Source organism: Opisthorchis viverrini (genome assembly GCF_000715545.1).
Source record: "Opisthorchis viverrini unplaced genomic scaffold opera_v5_70, whole genome shotgun sequence".
Classification (NCBI taxonomy): Eukaryota; Metazoa; Platyhelminthes; class Trematoda; order Opisthorchiida; family Opisthorchiidae; genus Opisthorchis; species Opisthorchis viverrini.
In genome coordinates this window covers 679,807-703,079 of record NW_008751726.1, presented here as the reverse complement: position 1 = coordinate 703,079, position 23,273 = coordinate 679,807, and the positions used below count along the sequence as shown (strand labels likewise).

General features: G+C 44.3%; 2 protein-coding genes across 2 annotated transcripts in view; both read left to right on the top strand.

Annotated features, from left to right (window-relative positions):
• Nucleotides 1–12,181, top strand: part of T265_04323 (hypothetical protein) — a gene marked incomplete at both ends in the record, with an annotated part of 20,923 nt that extends 8,742 nt beyond the window's left edge. The window contains 2 exons of the mRNA XM_009169032.1: nt 6,447–6,611; nt 11,447–12,181. Of these exons, the coding sequence (XP_009167296.1) occupies nt 6,447–6,611; nt 11,447–11,533 (252 nt within the window). The remainder of the gene's footprint in view (nt 1–6,446; nt 6,612–11,446) is intronic.
• A 5,852-nt stretch (nt 12,182–18,033) lies between these two features.
• Nucleotides 18,034–22,881, top strand: T265_13480 (hypothetical protein; the record flags this gene model as incomplete). Its single annotated transcript, XM_009169061.1, has 3 exons — nt 18,034–18,228; nt 18,329–18,453; nt 22,558–22,881. The coding sequence occupies 3 exons, from the start codon at nt 18,045–18,047 to the stop codon at nt 22,660–22,662; spliced, it is 414 nt and encodes a 137-aa protein (XP_009167325.1).
• Between the last annotated feature and the right edge of the window lie 392 nt (nt 22,882–23,273).

Below are 23,273 nucleotides of genomic sequence, written 5' to 3'. Positions count from 1 at the left end.
CACAAACAAACTAACTGTTTCCAGCTGTGGTTCGGTCAAAGATAATTTTTGGGCTCAGGCTGATCGCTGATCGAAGAGAACTCTTGGATGATACTTTGTCGCACTGGTTGGAGTTGTGAACGTGTGATTCAACCGTCTGACGGGAGAAAATGTGCATTGTCACGACTTAGGTTTCATACTCATATTGTCAGATGACATTCTTCGAACGCTGTTTAACCTTACACTACCTCACCTATCGCGAATAGCAAACTAGCTTTCGTAGCGGGCTTGGCTACGTAGACTAAATATTTACAGCAACAGAATCCTGTGCACGGTCACGTTTAACAACTACAAGCGACTTCCGACTAAGTTGCTAGAACTGCTCTTTGGAACTCACTCACCAAAAACGGTGTGTCGAATAAATTTGTAAAGATCTTGTGGGCATCATGCTACGAAATCTTTCCAGCTGTGGTTCGGTCAAAGATAATTTTTGAGCTCAGGCTGATGGCTGATCGAAGGGAACTCTTGGATGATACTTTGTTGCACTGGTTGGAGGTGTGAACGCGTGATTCAACCGTCTGACGGGAGAAAAGGTACATTGTCACGACTTACGTTTCATACTCATATTGTCAGATGACATTCTTCGAACGCTGTTTAACCTTACACTACCTCACCTATCGCGAATAGCAAACTAGCTTTCGTAGCGGGCTTGGCTACGTAGACTAAATATTTACAGCAACAGAATCCTGTGCACGGTCACGTTTAACAACTACAAGCGACTTCCGACTAAGTTGCTAGAACTGCTCTTTGGAACTCACTCACCAAAAACGGTGTGTCGAATAAATTTGTAAAGATCTTGTGGGCATCATGCTACGAAATCTACCAGTAAGTGTGGTTTTAGACTCTGCTATCAGGAAACGTCCCCATCACCAGCTCCAAGGCTATTCAATAAACCATTCCTGTTCAACTTTTGTTCTCTATATCATAAGAACCGGTCTATTGTCAGTGGACAGTGGTGGCAAAAGCGGTGGCGCAAACCTGCCGCTTCTGGCAACGAATGTCTCAACCACCGTAGACGGTTAAGTGCGTGATCGTTGCCTCCATTCCATCAAAGCGCGCCCGCAGGAAGCCCTCCGCATCTCGCATTCGTTCGGTTCAGTGAACATGTGTCTATCTCAAGCAACACATTAGGAAAACACTGAAGGTCGCGCCGATTTATGATCAGTGTTTGAATATCGCACAAGAGGACAGATAGAACCTTGTAGAATGCAACTGGGTCTTTATTCGCAGACTCCGATTGGTCCACGCCCGTTTCTCGATTTTGCCGATAATCACACTAGCCTTGGTGTCTCATTTTACGGTCGACTGTCAAATCAGTAGAAAGTGTGCTTCAGAGTTAACAGAAGTTCGTCCATTACTCTGCAAACCCTGCTCCATTCTCGATGCGCGGAATCATGGAGACTACAAGCAGTGCAGCATGGTCTTTTCGTTGATGATCAGGCGGAACTCCGCTCAGCTAGGCGTTGCAGTTCGTCATGGGTATGTATCGGCAATAAACGGTCGTCCACAAACATAAGAATGTGTACCCTGTTCTGATGAAACAGACTCTCATCAAAACGCTCAATATCGAACATATTTCCATCAGGTCGAAGTCTTTATCTGTACACCAACGTCCTCGCACACGAAAGCAGCATCTAAGATAGCCATTGGACGACATTTGGAAAGAGCATGGGCAAGGACGCAACTTCGTTTTATGTCGGTGAGAATTTCGAAATAACTTGAAGTTGACCCATTCGGTTGAACGTTCGCTCCTTTTCAGCCATGTAGGCTTCAGATGAGATTGATGGGTTTTGGTGGACAGCCGTACATTGAAAGCACTATCTAAAATACTTGCCGTTTGATGTAGTCGAGTCTATGGGAGGGCATGAGGCGGCTGGCGATATTTGCACGAGGCTTTTTGAGGTTCTCATGCAGCATACTTCAGCTCCGGGACCGATTCCACATTTTTCGTTGGTGTTTGTCCATTTCAGCAGTCAGGCATTTGAGTAGCATCCGTGATTGAAGCTCGCCGGTGCAGCTCAACATACCGATACCTTTGTAATTGTCACGTGAAGTCTCGTTTCCTTTTACTTTGTACAGTTGCGCATTTAAAGTATCCCTGAATTTCAGTTGCACGTCCCTGCCATATCATACCGGTCAGGAAGTATATTCTTTACGGTCGTGGCGCCATGTAATATGCAGTATTATAATTCAATACATATGTATGAACGTGAGTTGGCAGTGGAAGTAAACCGATAACCTAGAAGCCAAAATCGGGGTCTTAAAAACATGTGCTTGGTATCGCTTCTCTAGACGACAAAGAGAGCTATGTACCACAAGATCTTAATCGCCAAACCATGAGGAACTTGCGGTCGAAAAGTAATCCACTGTATGAATACTACTGGGTGCCAATGGTTTTTTTCGACATTCAGCATCAAACTGATGTAAGGAACAGGTGATTACGCAAAGAGATGGAATAATCACCCTTTTGTTGCGCAACGATACTGTCCCATTTGTTTTCATAATCATCGGAGCTGTTCCTGGCATATTTCCGCCGTATCTTTTAAGAAACCACCAGCATCTGTGATAAGTTATCAGTCGCAAACGTACTGTATTGGTTGTAAAGCAGTTCTAGAGTTGCGTTTTTGTTAGCAGGAGAATCAGTTGAAACTCACCTGCATCCTAGTGGGGTTCTGGACGGTTTCATTGATATAACTTGGTTTTAGGGATCTTTCTCTGTGTGTTAGATCGATATTGAGGTCATTTGAGCTTGACTCAGCCACCCTCTCGACTTTTCACAAAACCGCTTTTCTGCCACTTGACTGTCATGACTTGATGGCAAACAAGGCGAGACCTTCATGCTACTCGGTGGTCTCCATTCGACCCTGATGTAACGCTGATTACGGTTAGCTCACTGGTCACAGTCATACACTACAGCTCATCGAATAAACTGGTAGTTCGTCCTTTGAATTTAACTGAATCTAAGGGTTGATGCTGAGTAACGCTGATTACGGTTAGCTCACTGGTCAAAGTCATGCACTACAGCTCATCAAGTAAACTGGTAGTTCGTCCTTTGGATTTAACTGAATCTAAAGGTCGATGCTGATCATGGCTTTCTGAGGGCTTATTTCAAGCAACTGGGGTCCAAGCCAGGTTTAATAGATAGCTTACGAACCAAAGTTTTTTTGGTGTTAACGTGTTTTAGGCATGCTTGTCATCCGTGTGCTCATCCACAGGTCACAAGACCTGGGAGATTTAACAAAACTCGGAAATGTGTGCCGCAATCAATGGAGTGCGCTAGTTCTTGGGTAGTTGTAAGAGAATCGTGTGTTGTTAGTCAGTGTTTTCGAGGGCTACAGGAATTTGTAGAGGATGTTACAAACTTTCACCAACAATACTAGTGTTGGGAGAGGGACGATGTAATGTGCTCACTTGCCAGTTGCTCACTCTAGTGAAATAGAATTCAGGTCTTGGTAGATTTTTGGTACGTCTTTAATTTACCACTGCATAGTCAAATGTTTATGGTAGGGTCGTTCCTGGAGAGGCGAGTTGTGGTGTGCGAGTGTTAAGGTTGAACTGTCTGAAACTATGATGGAAGCAGGCAATTTCTGGATGATCACGTGGAATCTGTGGGGTTTCTGTTACTGACTGGTGCATATTTCGAAGTAGATCACTTACTCTGCCGAGGGCAACCGCTCGTAAGGTTGCTGAAAACACCTCGACGGCCCACGACCGGTCTCGCGCTTCTTGGGACTCGTCAGGTAGGCGCGTTCTGCTTGTTTCGTCAACTTCTTTTCTACTTGTTCGTGTTCAAGTACAACACGAGCTTGATAGAAAATCAGGGATTGCGTCTACTGACCGTGGTTCGAACCGGACCTCTGCCTCTCAACTTCCCTTGTCCAGGCTTGGACAACCTGACAATATCCCAACCCTCGTGCTTCCTTTGAGTGGCATGACAGCTAGGCACGGAAAGGGTGTTACAGCTAAAAGAATAAAGAAGAATAGTTCTCAGCACTTTCGCGAGTAATTTCGTTCAAGAAAATGTAGTGTCGTGTCCCGAATATCGTACCGTGAAACGTGAGACGGCCTTTGTGCAGCAGATTCTTTTGAATAATATCATGAACGAGACGGGATGCAGTTCAGTCCCTCGTCAGAACCGGATTGGCTCACAACTGAGTGCATGTCGCGTACACCGATGATACCTTAATCTCTTTAAAAGTGAATGAGGATTTTCTTTTGAAAACAGGACATAACAGTCGAAAGTCACAGATAGCATAAAAAGAAGCTAAGCAGTCCAGGCCCTGATCAGTTTGGAATTGTGCTTTAATGATTTCAGGCGGCAAAATCGGTCTAGTAACACGGAAGTTTTCTTTTTTGTTCTTCTTAACGTCCTGGCATAGTAATGTTGGGTCATTTGAGAGCCTACTTACTAAAAAAAAAAACAGAAAATTCTCCATCCTCCTGACGGGTCCCCTTTTTAGGGAGATATCTATAAACGACTGATTTGTGCTTGTTATCGGCCGTGTGGCTAGCACGTGAAACTGATAGTAGTCCGAAATTTTTGTATTTTCTTATATAGTCCTCCAGTCTAGCTCACGCGGTTACTTTGCAGACCCAATTCACTAGTCAGTCGGAAATCAATGGTTTAAGTGGTGCTGTGGTGACCCTTTGAGGCAATCACAATACCAATTGGTATTTCTGTCGGCTGTTGTTTGTCTATATGTTAAATTACGTAAACGCGAAGGCCGCCAAAGTTGAATAGAGTGAAGCTTTCGTTAACTGAAGGTCACTGTTACAGAAGATTTCGGAAGATAGTTTGGAAGGTCATCATTTTGACGCAGAAGGTCTCCTAGTTCAAATAAACTGTAAAGCAACCAATCAGTGATTTCTTTTGTGAACAGGTAGGTCAACATAGATATGTCGATGGTTGCTCACTGGCTGCTTCTTTATATGGGTGAAGGTAACCTTTGATCATTTCTTTTGCGTCAATAACCCTTGCAATTCAGTAACTACGCTAACCTACGTCATCATATGGATATATCCCGTGAAAATGAGGTCATCAGCATTGCTGCGAGTTGATTGCGTTTTTAACTTATCCTCATGGATGTCTTCTGATGGTGGTGTTTCGGAACCTCTCATAATAGACATCTGGATGTGAGGTTATGAGTTCGAAAACTACTATTACTTGACACATGAAATACCAATATTTTTCGAATTTTTGATAAGCACTTTGTGTCCTCAAATCCCCCCTCTTCACACTACCAAGATGTCGTCCTTATGAGGTTACAGCTGCGTAGGTGAGACGTTACTTGTATATACTGACTTAGGTGTGGGAAATTGACTACCATCATGTGGCTCATGTTAGCCAAGTGACCCCCTTTTCTCTTCTTTCTTCGTAATTTACAAGCCCAAACTTGCCTACAAACTCCATTCCTAGCGAATTTTCTCAGGAGAACTAATCGGCGAAATTGTTTCAGCACGAGCGTCTCACCCTAGGAAGTTACCGTGAACCCACTTGAGGACTGGTTACCTTCATTCCCTTGTATCAGTCGAAAGCATTGTATCCTGCTACAGTTTTCAAGTACTGGACTTCGGACGGGTTGTGAGGTAACAGTACTGTACTTGTCATCCAACCACTGCTTTTTTTCAGTATGCTGTCACTAACCCTTGAGTGAAATTCCAAGTGGTTAGAGCGCGAATTTACTGACCGGAAGGTCCGTGGTTCGAACCCGACCTCTGCCACTCGACTTCCCTTGTCTAGGCCTGGGCGACTTGCCAGTATCCCAGCTCTCGTACTTCCTCCGGGTAGCATGGCAGCTAGGCACCGGAAGGGTGTTACGGCTGAACAATTATTATATATTATTTATTCACCGCCGTTGATAAACGGTTGACATTTGGATAGGTTGCCGTAGTTGTATGGTATGGACTTAAGAGGTTTTGTCATTGCAATTTGCAAACCAACGTCGATACCTTCGTCATCTGCAGGCCAAACATATTGGGTGTTGCTCACGCTCGGGTGACAAATGGGTCAACAGCCACGTAATCAGATGAAAACTGATATCAAGGAACCTAACACCACAGGGGACAATCAAGTAGAGGCGTAGTTCTCACGAACAACAGGAGCAACAAAATAAGTCACAGAAATAGCCGATGTCAACCTTGTGATTCATTCCCAGTGAATGGGTCGCCACCCGGAGATGTATTTAGCTGCTGTAATCACGGTTCTGCTGCGTGTTAGTGGACAACTTTATCATTCAACCCGTGTCGGTCGTTCCGGTGTCACACCCGATTATCTCGCTACTTAATTTTTTAAGGCCTTGATGACAACAAATCAAGTAGGTAGGCTGCACCTTGCATAATGAAGCTTATTTGCTGCAACATGCGTGTTGGTCCGGTGACCTGTGTCATTCTCATAACTTTATTTTCAGGAATACGTCATCAATCTGTCCTGCGGATTTGGTGTCCAGAAGTTGTCTACTCCTCTAGCCAGTGGTCAGGTTTGGACTATAGGTTGTGTACAGGCAATCGTAACTTTCGTCGAGGTCAATATTGTCCCCGTAGCTGGTGCTCTCAGCGGAATCGCAGCACTGCAGGTTTGTTTGGACCTCTCCAGGCTAATTTCTCTCATTATTTTTATGTCACATTACCTTTCCCAGATTTATTATTGGACGAAATTTAGCTAGCTTACCATCCCCTTGCGTGCAGCTGTCGCTTATGGGAGGACAAAGGACAGCGCATAATCATGATCTCTTCTGAATGGAATGGATCTGACTGGCAACGAAACCTCTTCATCCGAATCACCCAGCTCATCAAATAAACCAACGGGTTTTTAACTCCACTTTACCGTTGGAGGACTCCACAGGAACCACTGCGCTTATGTTGATGCGCATTGTATATTAACTCGGGTTTCCATCCCTAGATGTTATTCTATTTTTGCTTTTTGGCTGTTTCATTGTGCCACTCAATTTATGTCACATTACGTGCCTTCTGGTTGCCACTAGATAAATGATTTTGTGCAATGAAGGGGTTGCTCTTGTGATGGTGTACTGTCTTTCGGCCAACAGTACTGCCAACACTAGTATACCTGAATTCGAAATCAGTTATTATTAGTGTCAAATGCGTTGACTTTCCCTTAAGCCAAGGTCTATGTAGGCTTTCCCAATCCCGCCGGGAACCTTTGATTATTTAGCTGGCAACATCACTGAAACTGTCCAATAGTATGAAATAGCTGGGTAGTAGAAAAAGTAGACGGCAGTTAGTCGCACGCGCGATGGCTCAGTGGTTGCAGTACGAATTCGCTGACCGAATGGACAGAATGGTTCCAACACAACCTCTGCTTCCCGACTTTTCCTGTCTAGGCTTGGGCAACCTGGCAATATCCCAGTCTTTGTGCTTCCCTCTGGTGGCATATCAGTTAGGTGTCGAAAAGGTGCTACGGCTAAACGACTTTTTGCACGCGTGAACCTAAATTGGAAATTCATCGGACACCCGATTGATTTTGACCTGTAACAGTAAGCTGATAAATTACATGTGGAAAGCTGTTCACTGGCACAACCCAGCCCGGTTGCAACGATTCATTATGGGACATACTACAGGAAATCAAACTATAACTGTTTCTGAAGCAGACAGGAACACTGGCAATCATGTTCTTTTATACGGTTGAGAATATGCCGCCTCAATAGGACTGTCACTGCGCCTCTTTAATGAGCGTGATGAGTGAACTGCTTCAGGTTATTTGCCGACTCTTTTCTTAAGCGTTTTCCACTTGTCAGCAGCGACATTGAAATGTGTTTCCCGCGCACCGCACCAACAACACCCAAACTCTTCGTGATTTCTTTCACCCTCTTCCGTCAAGTCATGCGTTGTCCACCTCGCGGTTTGTCCCATTCAAAAGAGGTACGTAGAACAGCACTCGTCTCGGTAGACGGTGTTTGGCATACGTAGCACTTGACCGAGCCATCGTAGTAGGTGATTCTGGATGTTTTCCCTGATTGAAGTACCTGCCGGACAACCAGATAACTCGTTTTCTACTCACCTAGGTACTAACACGCTGACACCATCCAAAACCAACCACGCTCTTGAGGCATCAGTGGTCAAAAACGTGAAGATGCCTCACATCATCTGTCCGCAGAGGCCACGTCTCGCACCCATATAACAACACAGCCCTTGCTGTAGCCTGGTACACGCGACCCTTAAGATTTAGTGGTATGCCTTTTTGACGCCCCAAGTAGCGCAGATTAGCAAACGTGATTCAAGCCTTTGAGATTCTTGCACTGACTTCATCAGACANCCAACACTAGTATACCTGAATTCGAAATCAGTTATTATTAGTGTCAAATGCGTTGACTTTCCCTTAAGCCAAGGTCTATGTAGGCTTTCCCAATCCCGCCGGGAACCTTTGATTATTTAGCTGGCAACATCACTGAAACTGTCCAATAGTATGAAATAGCTGGGTAGTAGAAAAAGTAGACGGCAGTTAGTCGCACGCGCGATGGCTCAGTGGTTGCAGTACAAATTCGCTGACCGAATGGACAGAAAGGTTCCAACACAACCTCTGCTTCCCGACTCTTCCTGTCTAGGCTTGGGCACCGTGGCAATATCCCAGTCTTTGTGCTTCCCTCTGGTGGCATATCAGTTAGGTGTCGAAAAGGTGCTACGGCTGAACGACTTTTTGCACGCGTGAACCTAAATTGGAAATTCATCGGACACCCGATTGATTTTGACCTGTAACAGTAAGCTGATAAATTGCATGTGGAAAGCTGTTCACTGGCACAACCCAGCCCGGTTGCAACGATTCATTATGGGACATACTACAGGAAATCAAACTATAACTGTTTCTGAAGCAGACAGGAACACTGGTAATCGTGTTCTTTTATACGGTTGAGAATATGCCGCCTCAATAGGACTGTCACTGCGCCTCTTTAATGAGCGTGATGAGTGAACTGCTTCAGGTTATTTGCCGACTCTTTTCTTAAGCGTTTTCCACTTGTCAGCAGCGACATTGAAATGTGTTTTCCGCGCACCGCACCAACAACACCCAAACTCTTCGTGATTTCTTTCACCCTCTTCCGTCAAGTCATGCGTTGTCCACCTCGCGGTTTGTGCCATTCAAAAGAGGTACGTAGAACAGCACTCGTCTCGGTAGACGGTGTTTGGCATACGTAGCACTTGACCGAGCCATCGTAGTAGGTGATTCTGGATGTTTTCCCTGATTGAAGTACCTGCCGGACAACCAGATAACTCGTTTTCTACTCACCTAGGTACTAACACGCTGACACCATCCAAAACCAACCACGCTCTTGAGGCATCAGTGGTCAAAAACGTGAAGATGCCTCACATCATCTGTCCGCAGAGGCCACGTCTCGCACCCATATAACAACACAGCCCTTGCTGTAGCCTGGTACACGCGACCCTTAAGATTTAGTGGTATGCCTTTTTGACGCCGCAAGTAGCGCAGATTAGCAAACGTGATTCAAGCCTTTGAGATTCTTGCACTGACTTCATCAGACATTTCTCTCAGAGCCACCGAGGTGTGTGAAATGTTCTACATACTCCAGTGATTCTCCTTGAATTGTAAGGAACATTTTCAGAGACTGCACGTTCTGAAGCATGACACTGCACTTTAAAGGTGCAAGGCGCATGCCAAAAGATGGTGTGATGGCGGTCAGTTTATTCAATAGGGCTTGTGCTTTGCTTTGGTCTTTAAAGATGAGGGCGATGTCATCTGCGTACTCCAGATCGACAAGGCTCTCACCAGCAACAGTTTGAACACCGGGATTTTTAAGACCTTCCAACGTTTACCTCATTATTTCATCATTGATGAAGTTGAACAAGGTTTTTGTAGGAAAGCTTTTGGAGAGCTCACCATACACCCTCACCCGCCCAGAAGTATGTGAATATAGAGATCGGATTATGTTTACAAACTTCTGGGGCATACCCTGTTGAGCAAGTTTAGTTAACAGAACTGATCGATCAACAGAATCGAACGCACCCTTGAAGCCAAAGTACCAAGTTTGTGGGTCGTTTTTACATGTGGCGTTGCTCTAACACCTGACGGAGTGTGAAGATGTGGTCAACGCAGCCTCAATCCGGTCGAAATCCCGCTTCATTTTCACGAGTCAAGATTTCGCGTGCCGCCGTAAGACGATGAAGAATCAGTGACGCCAGAAGCCTTGTCACAACAGGAGTCAAACCAACACCTCAGTGGTTACTGCATTCACTGCGAGTACCCTTTTTGGGAAGGAGCACTACTATCGATTCATCCCAGTTGTTTGGGATGGTCTCTTTCTATCAGGTAGACCCAAATAGGCTAGACAGGCGCTGGTTGAGAAGTCCACCGCCATCCTTGAAAAGAGCAGATGGAGGGTCGTCAGGACCAGCAGCACGATGACACTTGAGTAGGGGAATACATTCAGACACTTCTGAGACCGAAGGCAGCCCCATATTCACAGTCCACCTTTCTGTTGAAGACCAGGATTCTGGCTTGGAGGTAGCGGGTGGCCAGCTGAATTGTGCCCAGCGGTCCAAGCATTCCGTTTTGCTGCATTAAAGGAAGCCGTTTTGATGCCTGATTATTTCGCTGAAAAGAGGTTTCCGAGAACCAGTCGAACGAATCAAGCGGAACATATTGCGCACGTTTCCAGCATTCATTGTATCTTCTTTTTCTTGGGCCTTTCGGGTCCACCAAACTTCTCGGTCCGCGCGGACACTCAGTTTCACCTGGCGTCAGATGATGCCTCGGGTAGAGTTGTGATTGCGGCCAGGAGGAATCTGTCTCTGGGTCTTCAGCAAAGACACGGTTCTATCAGAGATCCCATGATTGGATGAGTTTGGGTGGGTTGTACTGCAAACAGACGTTCTGGGTTGGAGTAGCGCTTTGGATATTTTTTTCCCACTGGCCGTTCATATCCGACATCGTACCGTTCGTGAGGCATTCGAGGAGCTGTTTCTGGTAATTTCATTTCATTTTTGGGTCCACTAGCTTCTCACTGGTTAAACGAGGCGTGCACGTTTTGCGTTAGTTTAGTACCTCACTGTCTTCAAGGTGATAGCCGGAATATGTGTTTAATTAGTTTGAGATCACCAGATGGCTTATATGCTCTCAGGCACATCGTGGTCCGGGACGATCAGTGTTTTCTTGTTTTCAGTTTGTATACTTTGCGAATTTGGATTCGAAATTCCTGGTTGAAAGACTTGACAAGCAATGTACTGATGCACTTAAGGTGCCTTCATTCCCAGGAACCAGAGATGCACATTGAAATCCAGAAATTGAGAAGTTGATCTCTTTTAATTTGAAACTGATCGAATATGAACTTCAATCTGCGTCATCCTGCATTTCATTGTCCGTATACGTGTACGGATGGACTAAATTTTTGTTGTCGGTGGATACATAATTAAACCAATTCTTGCATATTTATCCTCTTCGCAGTTGGTGGCTATTCTCTTGGCGAAGACTCTCCACACGCAAATTGGTGATCAGCTCCGCCTTTTGCGACAAGAATCCCTCGGTTTATGATTCGTGCATTCACCGTGGAGGGACACAGCGGACTCGGCATCCAGGGATCGATACGGATGAATAAAAAAGTGTGCAATCCATCATTTTGCAACATAATTTGAGAATTCCTATCTCCCTAACTTACTTCCGCATGAACACCAGGTCTTTCGTCCGCTTGTCGTAGGACCTATTCTTTGACTTTTATCGATTTTTCACCGCTCAGATTGTTGTATTACTGTTCAAAAACAAGAAAAATGATAATCTCTTTATGCATGCGTTTCTGGTTTGTTTTGCAAGTGTGAATTTTTGCATTCCATTCGATACACCCTCTTGTATGGTTTGTGGAGCGTGTTTGAGTATGTTTTTTGGGGCTTCGAGTATGGTTTTAAAGGAGGTCTCGTTTAGAAATCTTCCGATTCGATTGCTTCACACGCCTTTTTGATAGTCTTCATACTCGTTCACACCTCCCATCACATTTATCTTCTGTCCGGCTAACCACTGGCTATTCAATGGCTTTACGCGCTTTTTCACTACTTATAACGCCTTCCGTCACTTGTGTCCTTAAAATTGACCCTCTTAGGCGTTTACTTTCAATGCTTGTTCGTCTCTTACTCTCTTTATGGACAAAACCGTCATCGCCAGAGCCATCTTACCCGCGGTACACGGTTCCTACCCGACAAACTACAATGAATAGTCATTCGTGCTTTGTAAAAGGTGTATTTCCACATAAAACTAAGCACAGTGAGTCAATCCTGTTCACTAGAGATTACTTTCTGTCAGAGAAGCGATAATGTGCTGAAAAGACAAGAAGCACTGTACAGATGTTTCGTCCATATCGAAAATCATCCTCAGTACACATCTCTTACAACTCAGAGTTTCGATTTCGTAACCTTGACCGTTTGGCCGCGAATGGCCGATTAGCTCCTTCGAACATAGAAACCACACCTACTGACTGGCTTCTCAAGTGACTGTTTATCCGAAGGAAGTTTGGCTCATCTTGTGCAATTATTCTTTTGAGCTACTTATGGGTTGATGGTGACTTGAAGATATTCGGTCATTATCAATGGAGATTTTGCCCTGTCCGTGGAGCAAGGAAAGCCGAATAACCCGTCACTTGAGGAGCGAGTGACTACTTTAACCCGTGATGTGATTGAATGGTGAATGGCATTGCGTCCCGTCTAACAGAGTGACAATCACACTACTGATTAACCGTTCGCGGCCAAACAGTTAATTGTGCAATCACTGGTCGCAACTTCGTGTCTTCGAAATTCTGAGTTTGGTGAGGTGCGCACTGTTGATGACTCTCGATAATGATGAAATCTCTGTTAAAATTAGATATCTTCGAATAATCAATTATTAATCTGTCCGCCTTCTATCCGATAGGTTGACCTTTCGACCCTCCCTTGATATCCGTGAAATGCGGAGCGCGTCCTAACGAGGATGAAACAGCTCTACAATGCTTACAAACGTTTCAGCATAAGTTGACTCTGCAGCAGGAAATCCAGAAGGGAATGTAAGATAATCCCGATCCGAAGTAGTCGAAAACAAAACCTGGATTTCGACTGTGGCTAACTGTTTTCGCATTCATTTGATTAGTTTAACTAGGTCAGTCGCTGTTAGTATGTTGTTGATGCTCAAATAACAGTTTTATTTTCTCACGTGGACTGCGACGTAGTTGTTCGTATTAACACCAAAACAATCAGTTGACAAATATTCATTGTTTGGAATCACTCAGGTACAGTCCGTTTATCCCTCTCGAGGTCGTTCGCGCAATATTTCCATGTTGCGAACACTAACTGCACGACTTGGACGTTTTGGCTACCTGGTTGCCAGTTTAGGGTAGTACACCGTCGGTATGGTGTAGGACATGTAACTTTTAATCTGTCGGTTGTCCTAGACTAAATACTATGAGTTTCAGACAGGTTTGGTAGATGTTATGTTGTTCATTTTTGATTTACTGGTGTTCACTTTTCCCAACAGAGACATGGGGCGGTTTAGAAATGGAATGTCACTACATGTTAGATTATACTGGAGGGTCATATACCGACTAGTTTTCCAATTTTAAGCGTTTACTGCTTGGTACCACCTATTATGTGACATTTATTACCCGCTTATGTGTAATTCACATAAACTTATGTCATGTGGGCCACACAATGCGACTGGTCTCAATAATGGGCTCGCTTTAACCTCTCAGCCAGACTGCCTAGCTATAGTTTGTTGGGTACAGGTTATCATTATTGAGCCAGTGAACGGTATTTTGCTGACGCCATCTCGCTTTGACACGATGCTCGTTGATGTTCACAAAGTGTAAGACAACCAGCGATTTTCGAATTTGCCCCCCTTCATTCCTTTTTTTCAAAACCAACAGCGAAGCGATGGAATAGAATACTGGTCTCACTGATGATCAGGTCACTATGCTTCCCATCCGGGAATTTCAATTTTTCACACCCAGTCGTCGTAAGTCAGCGAATTCCGCGTTTTCGCGCATTCGCTGTCTTTGACACAAACGTGGCTTACGTGTATCTCTTATCTTCCAATTCATTTCATTCGCTTGTCAGTCAATTAGTTAGTTTCGGTAGTCCTTCATACTTGCGTAATCGAAAAAGATATCTAGCTAGTTTTACTGGGGACTTCTGTTGTATCAGACAGATAGTCGCGTTTGCAGCCTTACGGTCATAGCGGAAAATGGGCCATCGATAGGCAGATCGTCAACAACAGATTTTGAACAATATCCGTCCTTTAGGTTCAGAAGTTCAATAACTAGCCAAAACGAAGATAACACTCCAGTGAATCCCCTTCAGAGAGAGCACCCACATGTTTGAAATCTTTATCTCCAGTGGATTCTCTGTAAATTACTTGGAGCATTTTCCAGATGTCCGTGGGTTCGAAATCTGTTTTTCAATTTCCTTTGGAAATGCATCCAGTTGTACGTCTTTACTGGAACTTATTCTCGCTAAGATAACCCATCATAGTCTCCGTATCTGTTCTGGTAGCACCATCTTAGAACCAGTCGGAGAATTTCGTTTAGAACTGAGCTCCGCTGTTGATATCCTCATTTATTGTTTGAAAGTAACTCGGAGGAGCCAAATAAATTTAAATTTCGCGCCTTTCGTTTGCCAGTGCGGAGTTCTGCGGTACCAGTTCCATAGTTTTTGTTGGCGCTCTCTGTCGCCAGACGTGAAGCCAAATGGACTACATTACATAAGTTCCCGAGTTCTGCGGTACCAGTTCCATAGTTTTTGTTGGCGCTCTCTGTCGGCAGACGTGAAGCCAAATGGACGACATTACAATAAGTTCCCGAACGTGCATAGTTATGTGGGACTGTAGGTTTTATCCGAACACCTACCTAGACTCCAATCAATCTTCAGTCTGCGCGAGAATCATCATTTCCTTTGGTGGACGCCCCAACAATGCATTAGGAGAGTTGATTAAACTCAGCGGGCGCAGTCCTATGTGCTGGACAACTATCAGGCCTTCACAGTCAGCTCTCTAAGCTTGAGATTCCTCGATGATTGGAACGCGAGACTGCGGATGGGAAAGTCTTCGTCTGAATTCAACCTTAGCTGTTAAATTGCTACTGCTGTGCTTGAGAAAATTGGCAATATCTCAGCCCACGCACACTCTGGGTTGCACGGGAGTTGTGCACCGGAAATTTCACATGGCTGAATCGTTTTTATTGTTATTGTTCCAGCGCTCCTGGTGACATCACTGCCGGTTAGACATGCGGCTTTAATGTTCGGCAAAGGTATACACTCGTTCTTATCTATAAGATGGAGCACTTGCAGCCACCACCTTGATGCACACCTCATCAATGTTGCTTCAGAACTTCTGACACTTATCACGCTTCACTGACTACTGTACGAACAATCAATCCATTAAGAACGGTCAGGTTTCCGTTTGAACTGAGGCTACGTTCTTCACGTGTCTAGCTATTCAACAACTGCAGAAACTGCGCTACACATACCGGTCTTGACATGCAAATACTTTCGGAACTGTCACCAGAACTTTTGTGTGAGGCTCTATCACGGGTACCGGAGTTCTCTTAGAACTGCCTACTATGCTGAGGGCACTCTGTGCGCAAATGCTTTAGCAACTATCCTTGTTTTTCTGTTTCAAGCGGCGTCCGACAAATCTCATGAATATCTGCATAACCGTTCAATTTTGTTATCCATCACACCCTCACAAATGAGCTACCACCGTCCAACCTAGTATATGCCGTGGTACGATTTAGTACTGGTTTGTGACTGCGAGAATGGGAGGCGTGATGTCATCGATAAGCTGACTTCTTGCACTTGTTTCTGTGGATTCCGTTTCCGGTTTCACAAAGGCAGTGTTGCCAAACCATGCGGGCAGCTCGCCTACGTTCTCGCTCGGTTGAATCACATTAGAGGTGGTTGAAAAAGTTTAAGAGGTGCTTCAGGCTCTCCTCCCAAGGGAACCACTACCTCAAATAAGGACACCACTCCGGTCCCGTACGATTTGGCTTGAATTTTGAGAGGTCGCCCAACAAAAGCTATTGTAGGTGTTCATGTGGTGCAATTTCCCCTCCAAAAGACCAGAACGAGACATCCGTCTCTTGTGTTCTGGATGAATCATCAATTGAACACGTGACTAGTCGCAATACACAAAGTTGTTTCCAAACCATATACCGATTCCAAACAATCTTCAGTTACTTGAACGTTGAATACTACAGTACTCCGCCAAAACGGGGATTGGAGAACGTATGGTAGCATTTCTTGTTCACGATTTAGTAAAATCTGCAAAGATTGGGCACTCTGCCAAGTAATAGTCTGATTACACGTTAGTAACACGCGGTATGTTTACGCACTCTTAGGGACTGCGATCCACGGATGCCTGCGGACAGTCTCTTGCATGATGATGCAATAGCCCCTAGCTTGAACTCTTGGGCATGATTACTTGGATGGGCCTTCTGGTAAACAAATGTAGCCGTCAGTTCATTGCAGGTATCCACGATACTAAATATAGTGCTCGCTCAAGAGACCCTATCTCTAATTGGGGCCAATTCACTCCGGTGCCTTGGCACCAACCTTAAAATCGATATCTTCAGAAAGATCAGTCAGTATCTTATTGTGCGAAATACCATCCCAGCAAAGACCAAGATGCGAGGTTCGTGCGCCGGGTCTCTATTTGTTTCCATACCATCTGTGTGTCTGATTAATAGCACGACAATTGATCGAGTCTCAAAATGATTTTATTCTGTATAGCACGTGACTACTGGAGCTCACCCATTTGTAGGGACAACATTTCAACCGATACATTCTACCACCAGATTTTTTCAGGAGGAAGCAAGTATTAAAAGAAGTCACCTTTGGTGGATCCAAGCAGTGGTCTTCTGCCAGGAAACAAGTTTACCATCTTTTACTCTAGAGAGACCGTTTGGGCAGATCAATCGGGAGTGATCTTCTGTAAGCGTCTCGTGTCCAGAAAGCCAAAATTGTACGCTCGCCCCCTTTTGAGAAACCATTTTAAAGGCCCCAACATAACAGTCTGCGAGTGGAAGATAGTTCACCGCTGAAGTAAAATTTACAGGCTAGAAGTGGTCTTTTTTGAGGGTGAAGACAATCGACTTCAGATAAAGATCACCATAACACAACTTTACATTAGCGTATCATCTGACGATGGAGAACTATGCACATCGAAAATCTAGTATAATTGAATAGTTTTGAGCCTCTATACTGGGGTTTACACCACTGGATAGAACGCCTATTGCATTGAGATCAAGTACAAACTTGAGTGCACAAGAAAATTCCGGACGACGTTTTCAAGCCGATAGTTTTGTAATGAAGTGATTATTATCATGTGCGACAAAAGCGGCCTTCGCAGAAGTCTGTGCTACCTTGTAAGTTTTACTAAGTAGGATCACAATATCAAAGTACCAGCTTCAGTGTCTCGTCGAAATATTTTGACAGTAAATGGAACAAGTTAGGGGCTTTCGCTATGATGTGTTTATCACTGTTTACTGTGTCCCAACTTTGCTGATGCTGATGCAAGCAAAAAGATTGTGGTATGATTTCAATCCAACCCCGAGTCTTGTACTAATCATGATTCAGGCTGCGTTTCATATGGTGCGAATCCTTGAGGCTGACATTGAACTATTGCAAGTCAAGGGAAACTTTTTCGTCACTCCTAATATAAACCGCACGATACGATCTTGTGACCACGTTTATTCCTTTATCTCGTGCCATGGTTGACATGTTGATCGTTTATGGCCAAAAGCACCCTGTCACCTGGTTATTCTGTTTCTGCTAGTATATTCGGAACTCCTTTTTGAGCCTGTATGCATCGGTATTGCTCTCAATGCGTCCCATGCAACCTTGTGTCTGTAGGAAGTAATTTGCGAACTGCCTATTGATAAGCTTTCAGCGCACCTCTTTATCCGTTGATTCTCACATCCGTATTCAATTTGGCCTTGCTTTTAAAGGCACCTGACCTTCCTCTCGTTACATTCTCCCAAACGCTTGAATGGTGCTTGTTGATCACATTTTTTCGTGCACTCATTGCAGCCCTCCAGATGCCATTGTTTGCGAAACGCTTTTCCGTACCCAAATTTCCATCACGCAAGGCAGCCAGTATGACCAACTTATCTCAGCTGGATTCGGTTACAAGGAGCCAGGAGTTTGGTTTAGACTTCGGTCCTATCAGGACCAGATTGAGTGGCCGAAACCTCGTTTTTCGCGATGGTAACTGGATAGTGGGTGAGTGTTTTGTCTCTGGTTTAGAAACCAATCATGATCTGTGTGCTGCAGCATCCTTCCATTGTAATCCGTAACAATCTTGCTTTTCTTGTGATTTCAGAGGGAGGTGATACCCAGAACGCTGCGAAGTTAGATCGAGAATCCTTCCGAATCAAGAAGGAGAACCATCAACTAGTTGAAGAGAACAACCTCTTGAAGCTCAAAATCGATATACTACTGGATATGGTCAGTAGCCCCGTTTATTTGTTCACACCTAAGATCCCTGATTCCCCTTGCTTTCCTTTACGAAGCACCCTCGCGTTCCTTCCGCTTGAAAATGTCAACACAACAATTTTCAGAAAGATGCTTCCCTCTGTGTTGATGATCAACCATACAAGTAGCGGTTATTTCAGTCCGTAACTACAAACGAATCTAATTTCCGTAAAATGGATTTCGATGTCCAAGGAATGACTAGCATGAGTGGATGTCAGCAGTTTGTTTCACGATCAGTGACACAGCGTCTCCTCAACAAGGACAACCTGTTAGACCCGGTCAGAATGATCTATTTCATGCATGAACAGAGTTGTTAGTTCAACATAACGACAGAGTATCCATACAATCAGCTGGTTTGTTTTCAAAAGCTATATGTTATTTTCGTACTTCAAAGGATTCCGTTCATAATCACCATGATATTATACACAACTTACATCTTGACAACTGAAAGACAAAGCGGTGTTTGTGCAACGTATTCAGTTGAAGAATATCATAAACAACAGATTCAGTTTAGTCTCCCGTCAACACTAACTTGAATCACAACTGCGTCTATTTCGCCACTTGCGTACAAGGTGTTCATGCAGAACATAAGGGTGACGGAACCTCTGTCACTACGCCTACCTGACAAGCTCCAAGAACGGCGAAACCAGTGGTGCGCTATCGAACAATTTTCAGCAAGTAGTGTGCGATGTCGTAGAATATTATTCTTTTCGAATGAATCACCTTTGAGATTTGGTGGTCCAATTTCGACAGAGTTAACTTTCCAATGCTGTCGAAACTGTCACCGATTCCGAATGTCTCAGCTTCTGTTAGCTAGCTTTCGTCGGCTGTTACTGAATTCGATTGTTTTTTTTTTCAATACTTGGGTAATCTTAAGCCTTTATTTTTAAATACATGATCTTCACAGAAACCTTCAGGAACTACTTACAGCTTTTCACTAAATGAAATGAATGAATGAAATTTCCCGATGATTAATTCTTCTTCAGCACTTCGTTGACTCGTGCGGTGGTTGTCCAAGATAGCTCAGTCTTTTTGAAAAGTTCCTATGTTGTATGCACGTGGACAGTATCTCATGAAAGCGTTCGTATTCTGTCTAGTTGAGTTTGTAGGTTTTCTGCTTTGAAGGACTATAAATGCCCATCAGTTGAAAAAAAGCCCCGAACCGATTAAGAAGTCTACTTCAAGGTGCTTCAATTGATGGTTCACTGCGGGTACCACTGGTAGATTTCTTTGGTTTTCATAGGCTTATGAGTATTATGACAGTTTACTTGGAGTAGGGAAGTTGGGCAAGGTTAAGTGCAATTCAGATGATGACTACTCCTGATAACCGCACACCAAGACGTGTCAGCTCGACTTAGCCAAAACCGTTCTCCACACGCTTGCCTGTTCCACGCCTTCTGTTATCACTGGGATGCTTGGTGATTTCTACAGCCTCGGCCGTCAGTCTCTGTGGTGTGGTCCGTAGTCCTCGCCTCAAAACCTCATTTTCTTAATCTATTTTGTGTCCTGTGTCCAATACATGTTCCGCCATTGCCGTATCTTTCAGTAACGCTCGATATTCATCCGTGTTTCTCGGCGGCCTGTTTATTTTTCTCTTAAGCTATCCGATTCTGGTGTGAAGTTCCCTGGCCTTAGTGCAGTCATTACACCTAATTTTGCAGACACAGTCCGTGGTTCTAATTTCCGGGAGGCGATCCTTCAAATGTGTCAGTGCAGACCGCAGTGTTCCCCCTATGGAAAGCCATATGAATGTCCTTTTCCGTGAACCACTCACCTACGTACTGGGTTCAGCACACAACTGCTGGTCTACTGGTGACTTGACGTGCCGATTCTATGAATGTTTCTGAGCATTACTAAGGTGAAATATTCCATTAGAATGCGTTACTTTTCATAGTTTGCTCGACTACCCATGAGTCATGAGTACCGCTGTCCATCCGGTTGTCGTGCTCAATAGAGGTCCCTGTAACACTCGAAAACTGTGAGCTAATCTTAGTTCCGGACATAATCGGGTTGGTATATACTGCTCTACTTAGTTTGGTGTGCGTATGACAGAGTATGGCAAAGATCTCTGAAATTTGCCGTTCCCTTTTAGCAGAAGCAATCTTCTCGCCCGTGTGTAGTCTGCGGTACCGGAGCGCAATAGTCCGTTTGAAAGGGAGACCCATCTTCTGAAGACTACTGTACATAATCTAAAAATTCAATTCACTCAGTGGCTTGGGGAAAAAAACCCTATGGATTTTATATTAGTGTGAGCCTACGTAATTTGCAAGTGGGTTAACTCAGTATTGTGTCAGCATAACTCGCAAGACCTGCCGGATCCACCGAAGACCCTGAATGTATGTCAGTTGGGTTTTCGACAATGGTTTGCATAGAAAAGTACGCTTTGCCACTGGTCACCATTAAGTTCCATAGCTGAAAACCACCATCTGGTGCATCAATGTGTGCTGATTCAAGTAGCTCTATCTCCGCCTGCACTTCCCCATCAGTTGTCGTAACTTGCAAATGTTAATAAGGACAGAACTTTCTCAACAACTTTTCCTTTACGGATTAGAAAGGACTGATCCTAAATATCTCACGCCCTGGTCATTCAACGGTTGACTTTGGCTTCGGGCGAACGGTCTGAAAACGGTTCAATGATCGGATGTGCACGCAGATGCATCTGGCGTTCGAAGTAGCGCCAAATGCCAACTGAGTGATAAATTCAATTGTCATCCCTGTTTTCAAGTGAGATATTAAACATATTGCAGGAAGCGCAGAAACGTCAGTCTTATTATTATCATCTCAGAAATTCTTGCGCTCACCATATTGTGGAGACTCACCAGTGCTCGTGAAAAGCAAATATATGCAAATCAGGTAGGGTTCCGTCCAGATTATGGGTACACTGGCCGTCTCTTCACCGTTCGACGATTCCTTGAGCTTCTCCTTACAGCCGAATAATGAAGACCGCTTTGCTCAGTCCGAAAGCACAGCAGGTAACTCTGTTAACCGCTCAGTTAATGGCGCTACTCAGTCAACAAAGGCATTTCCACAACCTTTAGCTCACTGTACTTCAACACCTGTTGACGAATAAAGGTCTACGGAAATCTCCCTCCTGGGTTTACTACCACAAACGTGGACCGGTAGAGGGCCGTTGTTCACCTTGGCAGTCGAAATGTTTGTGAGGGAATAGTCTAAAATGCCTGTTGCCCCAGTAGTCGAAATACTCTCCTGAGAACACCTCTGAGTTTGAGTCCACGAATTATATCGTGCTACGAGGTTCGGGTCCTAGGAAATGAAAATTGCTCTAACCAAGTTGGTTCACATGGCCACCGGTTTCGGGTTGTGCTTTGTGCTGGAGCTCGCTTTGGAATCGCTACCTGAACGCCGTAGCCATTTACATGGTTTAGGACCACAACGGTACACAATTTATTGTGTTGTAGACAAGATATTCATCTTGCGTTCGTTTGATTATTCTGTTATGGTCCACATCGTATGCACATTGGTTTATAACGTCATCGGAGTTGTCCGGATGATTTACCCTCTCTGTTTTCAGGGACTTTTTCTAATTTGCTGAGCTGGGCGATTTCGTTCCAACCACTTTCACTAACTGTTTCTTCTGTTGTTTATATCTGTGACTGAGTGCGAAATGCATGGTTGACCTCTGCTATCTAACTGTTGACTTATTTAAACGATTCGAGTTATCATGAGTAATCAGATTAATTATTCTGATTATTCATTCGTCTCTGTGGATGTTCTTTTAATTACTGAGCCGATGCTTAGCACTTCGACCGAATGTTTTAAGGGACCTTTGTTCGGGTAGATCAGTCACTTACGTCTTCCACATCTTTTGGGACTTACCACCTGGGCATAGAGGAGGTGTCTCGCTTCATAAGTATTTTCCACGAAATTAGCGAATATACACATTTGCAAACTAATTGGGTTTTTCGAGAGACTCTCCTGGAACCCAGCTGAGTCTCGCGTATGTGATGTTCTCAATTTAACTATGCGCCCACGTTTCCTCGTGCAGTTCACTTCTATCATCGCAGTCATGGACCTCTTACACTATCTCATTGACATCTATTCATCCACCTTTTTCAGCTGGCAGAGACAACTGCCGAGGTCCATCTGCAAGGGAATGAAATTGAAAACCTTCGTGCCATGCTGAACAAGAAGCCTCAAACCAATCCTATTCAAGTCTCTTAAATAATATGTTCTATCAACGACCATTCATTTTGCACTTTGTTTTTGCTGATATATCTGTGATCCTACTTTTACTGATGGAACCTCAAGGATCCCCGCACGTCCATCGCCTTCATCTCTTTACAAGTCGTCTACACGATGCTGTCACGGTCAACCTTGTTTTACATCCTCCTGTCTGCAGTAATATTTTTGTAAATATAAAACAAATGTATCCTATTGTACTGGTTGGTGTGTCCGCTTCACACTAGAAAAACTTAGATGCTTCGGGTGGGTGTGGAAGCGTACAGCGCCCAAGACGGTTGTGCCTATTTACCTCATTGTGACTCCCACCGCCCGACACTGTGTAGCCTCTTAGTTTAATTCTACTTTTTCGTAGTAGATTTCTACAAAATCGTTCTCAGCAGACCGCCTGCCAAGTTCTTCGTATGTCATGGAACCCTTTTCTTTCTATGGTGAGCCGAGTAGGGACAACCAAAAGTCAATTAGTTCGTGACCCACAACACTATATAGAGACCTTGAGCAGTGCACATATTAGTATTGGTAGCCGTATTTGCTTTGGTTTAGAATCACGGGACGAGATATTAGGGACGCTGATAATCGTGAAACCAGTGACA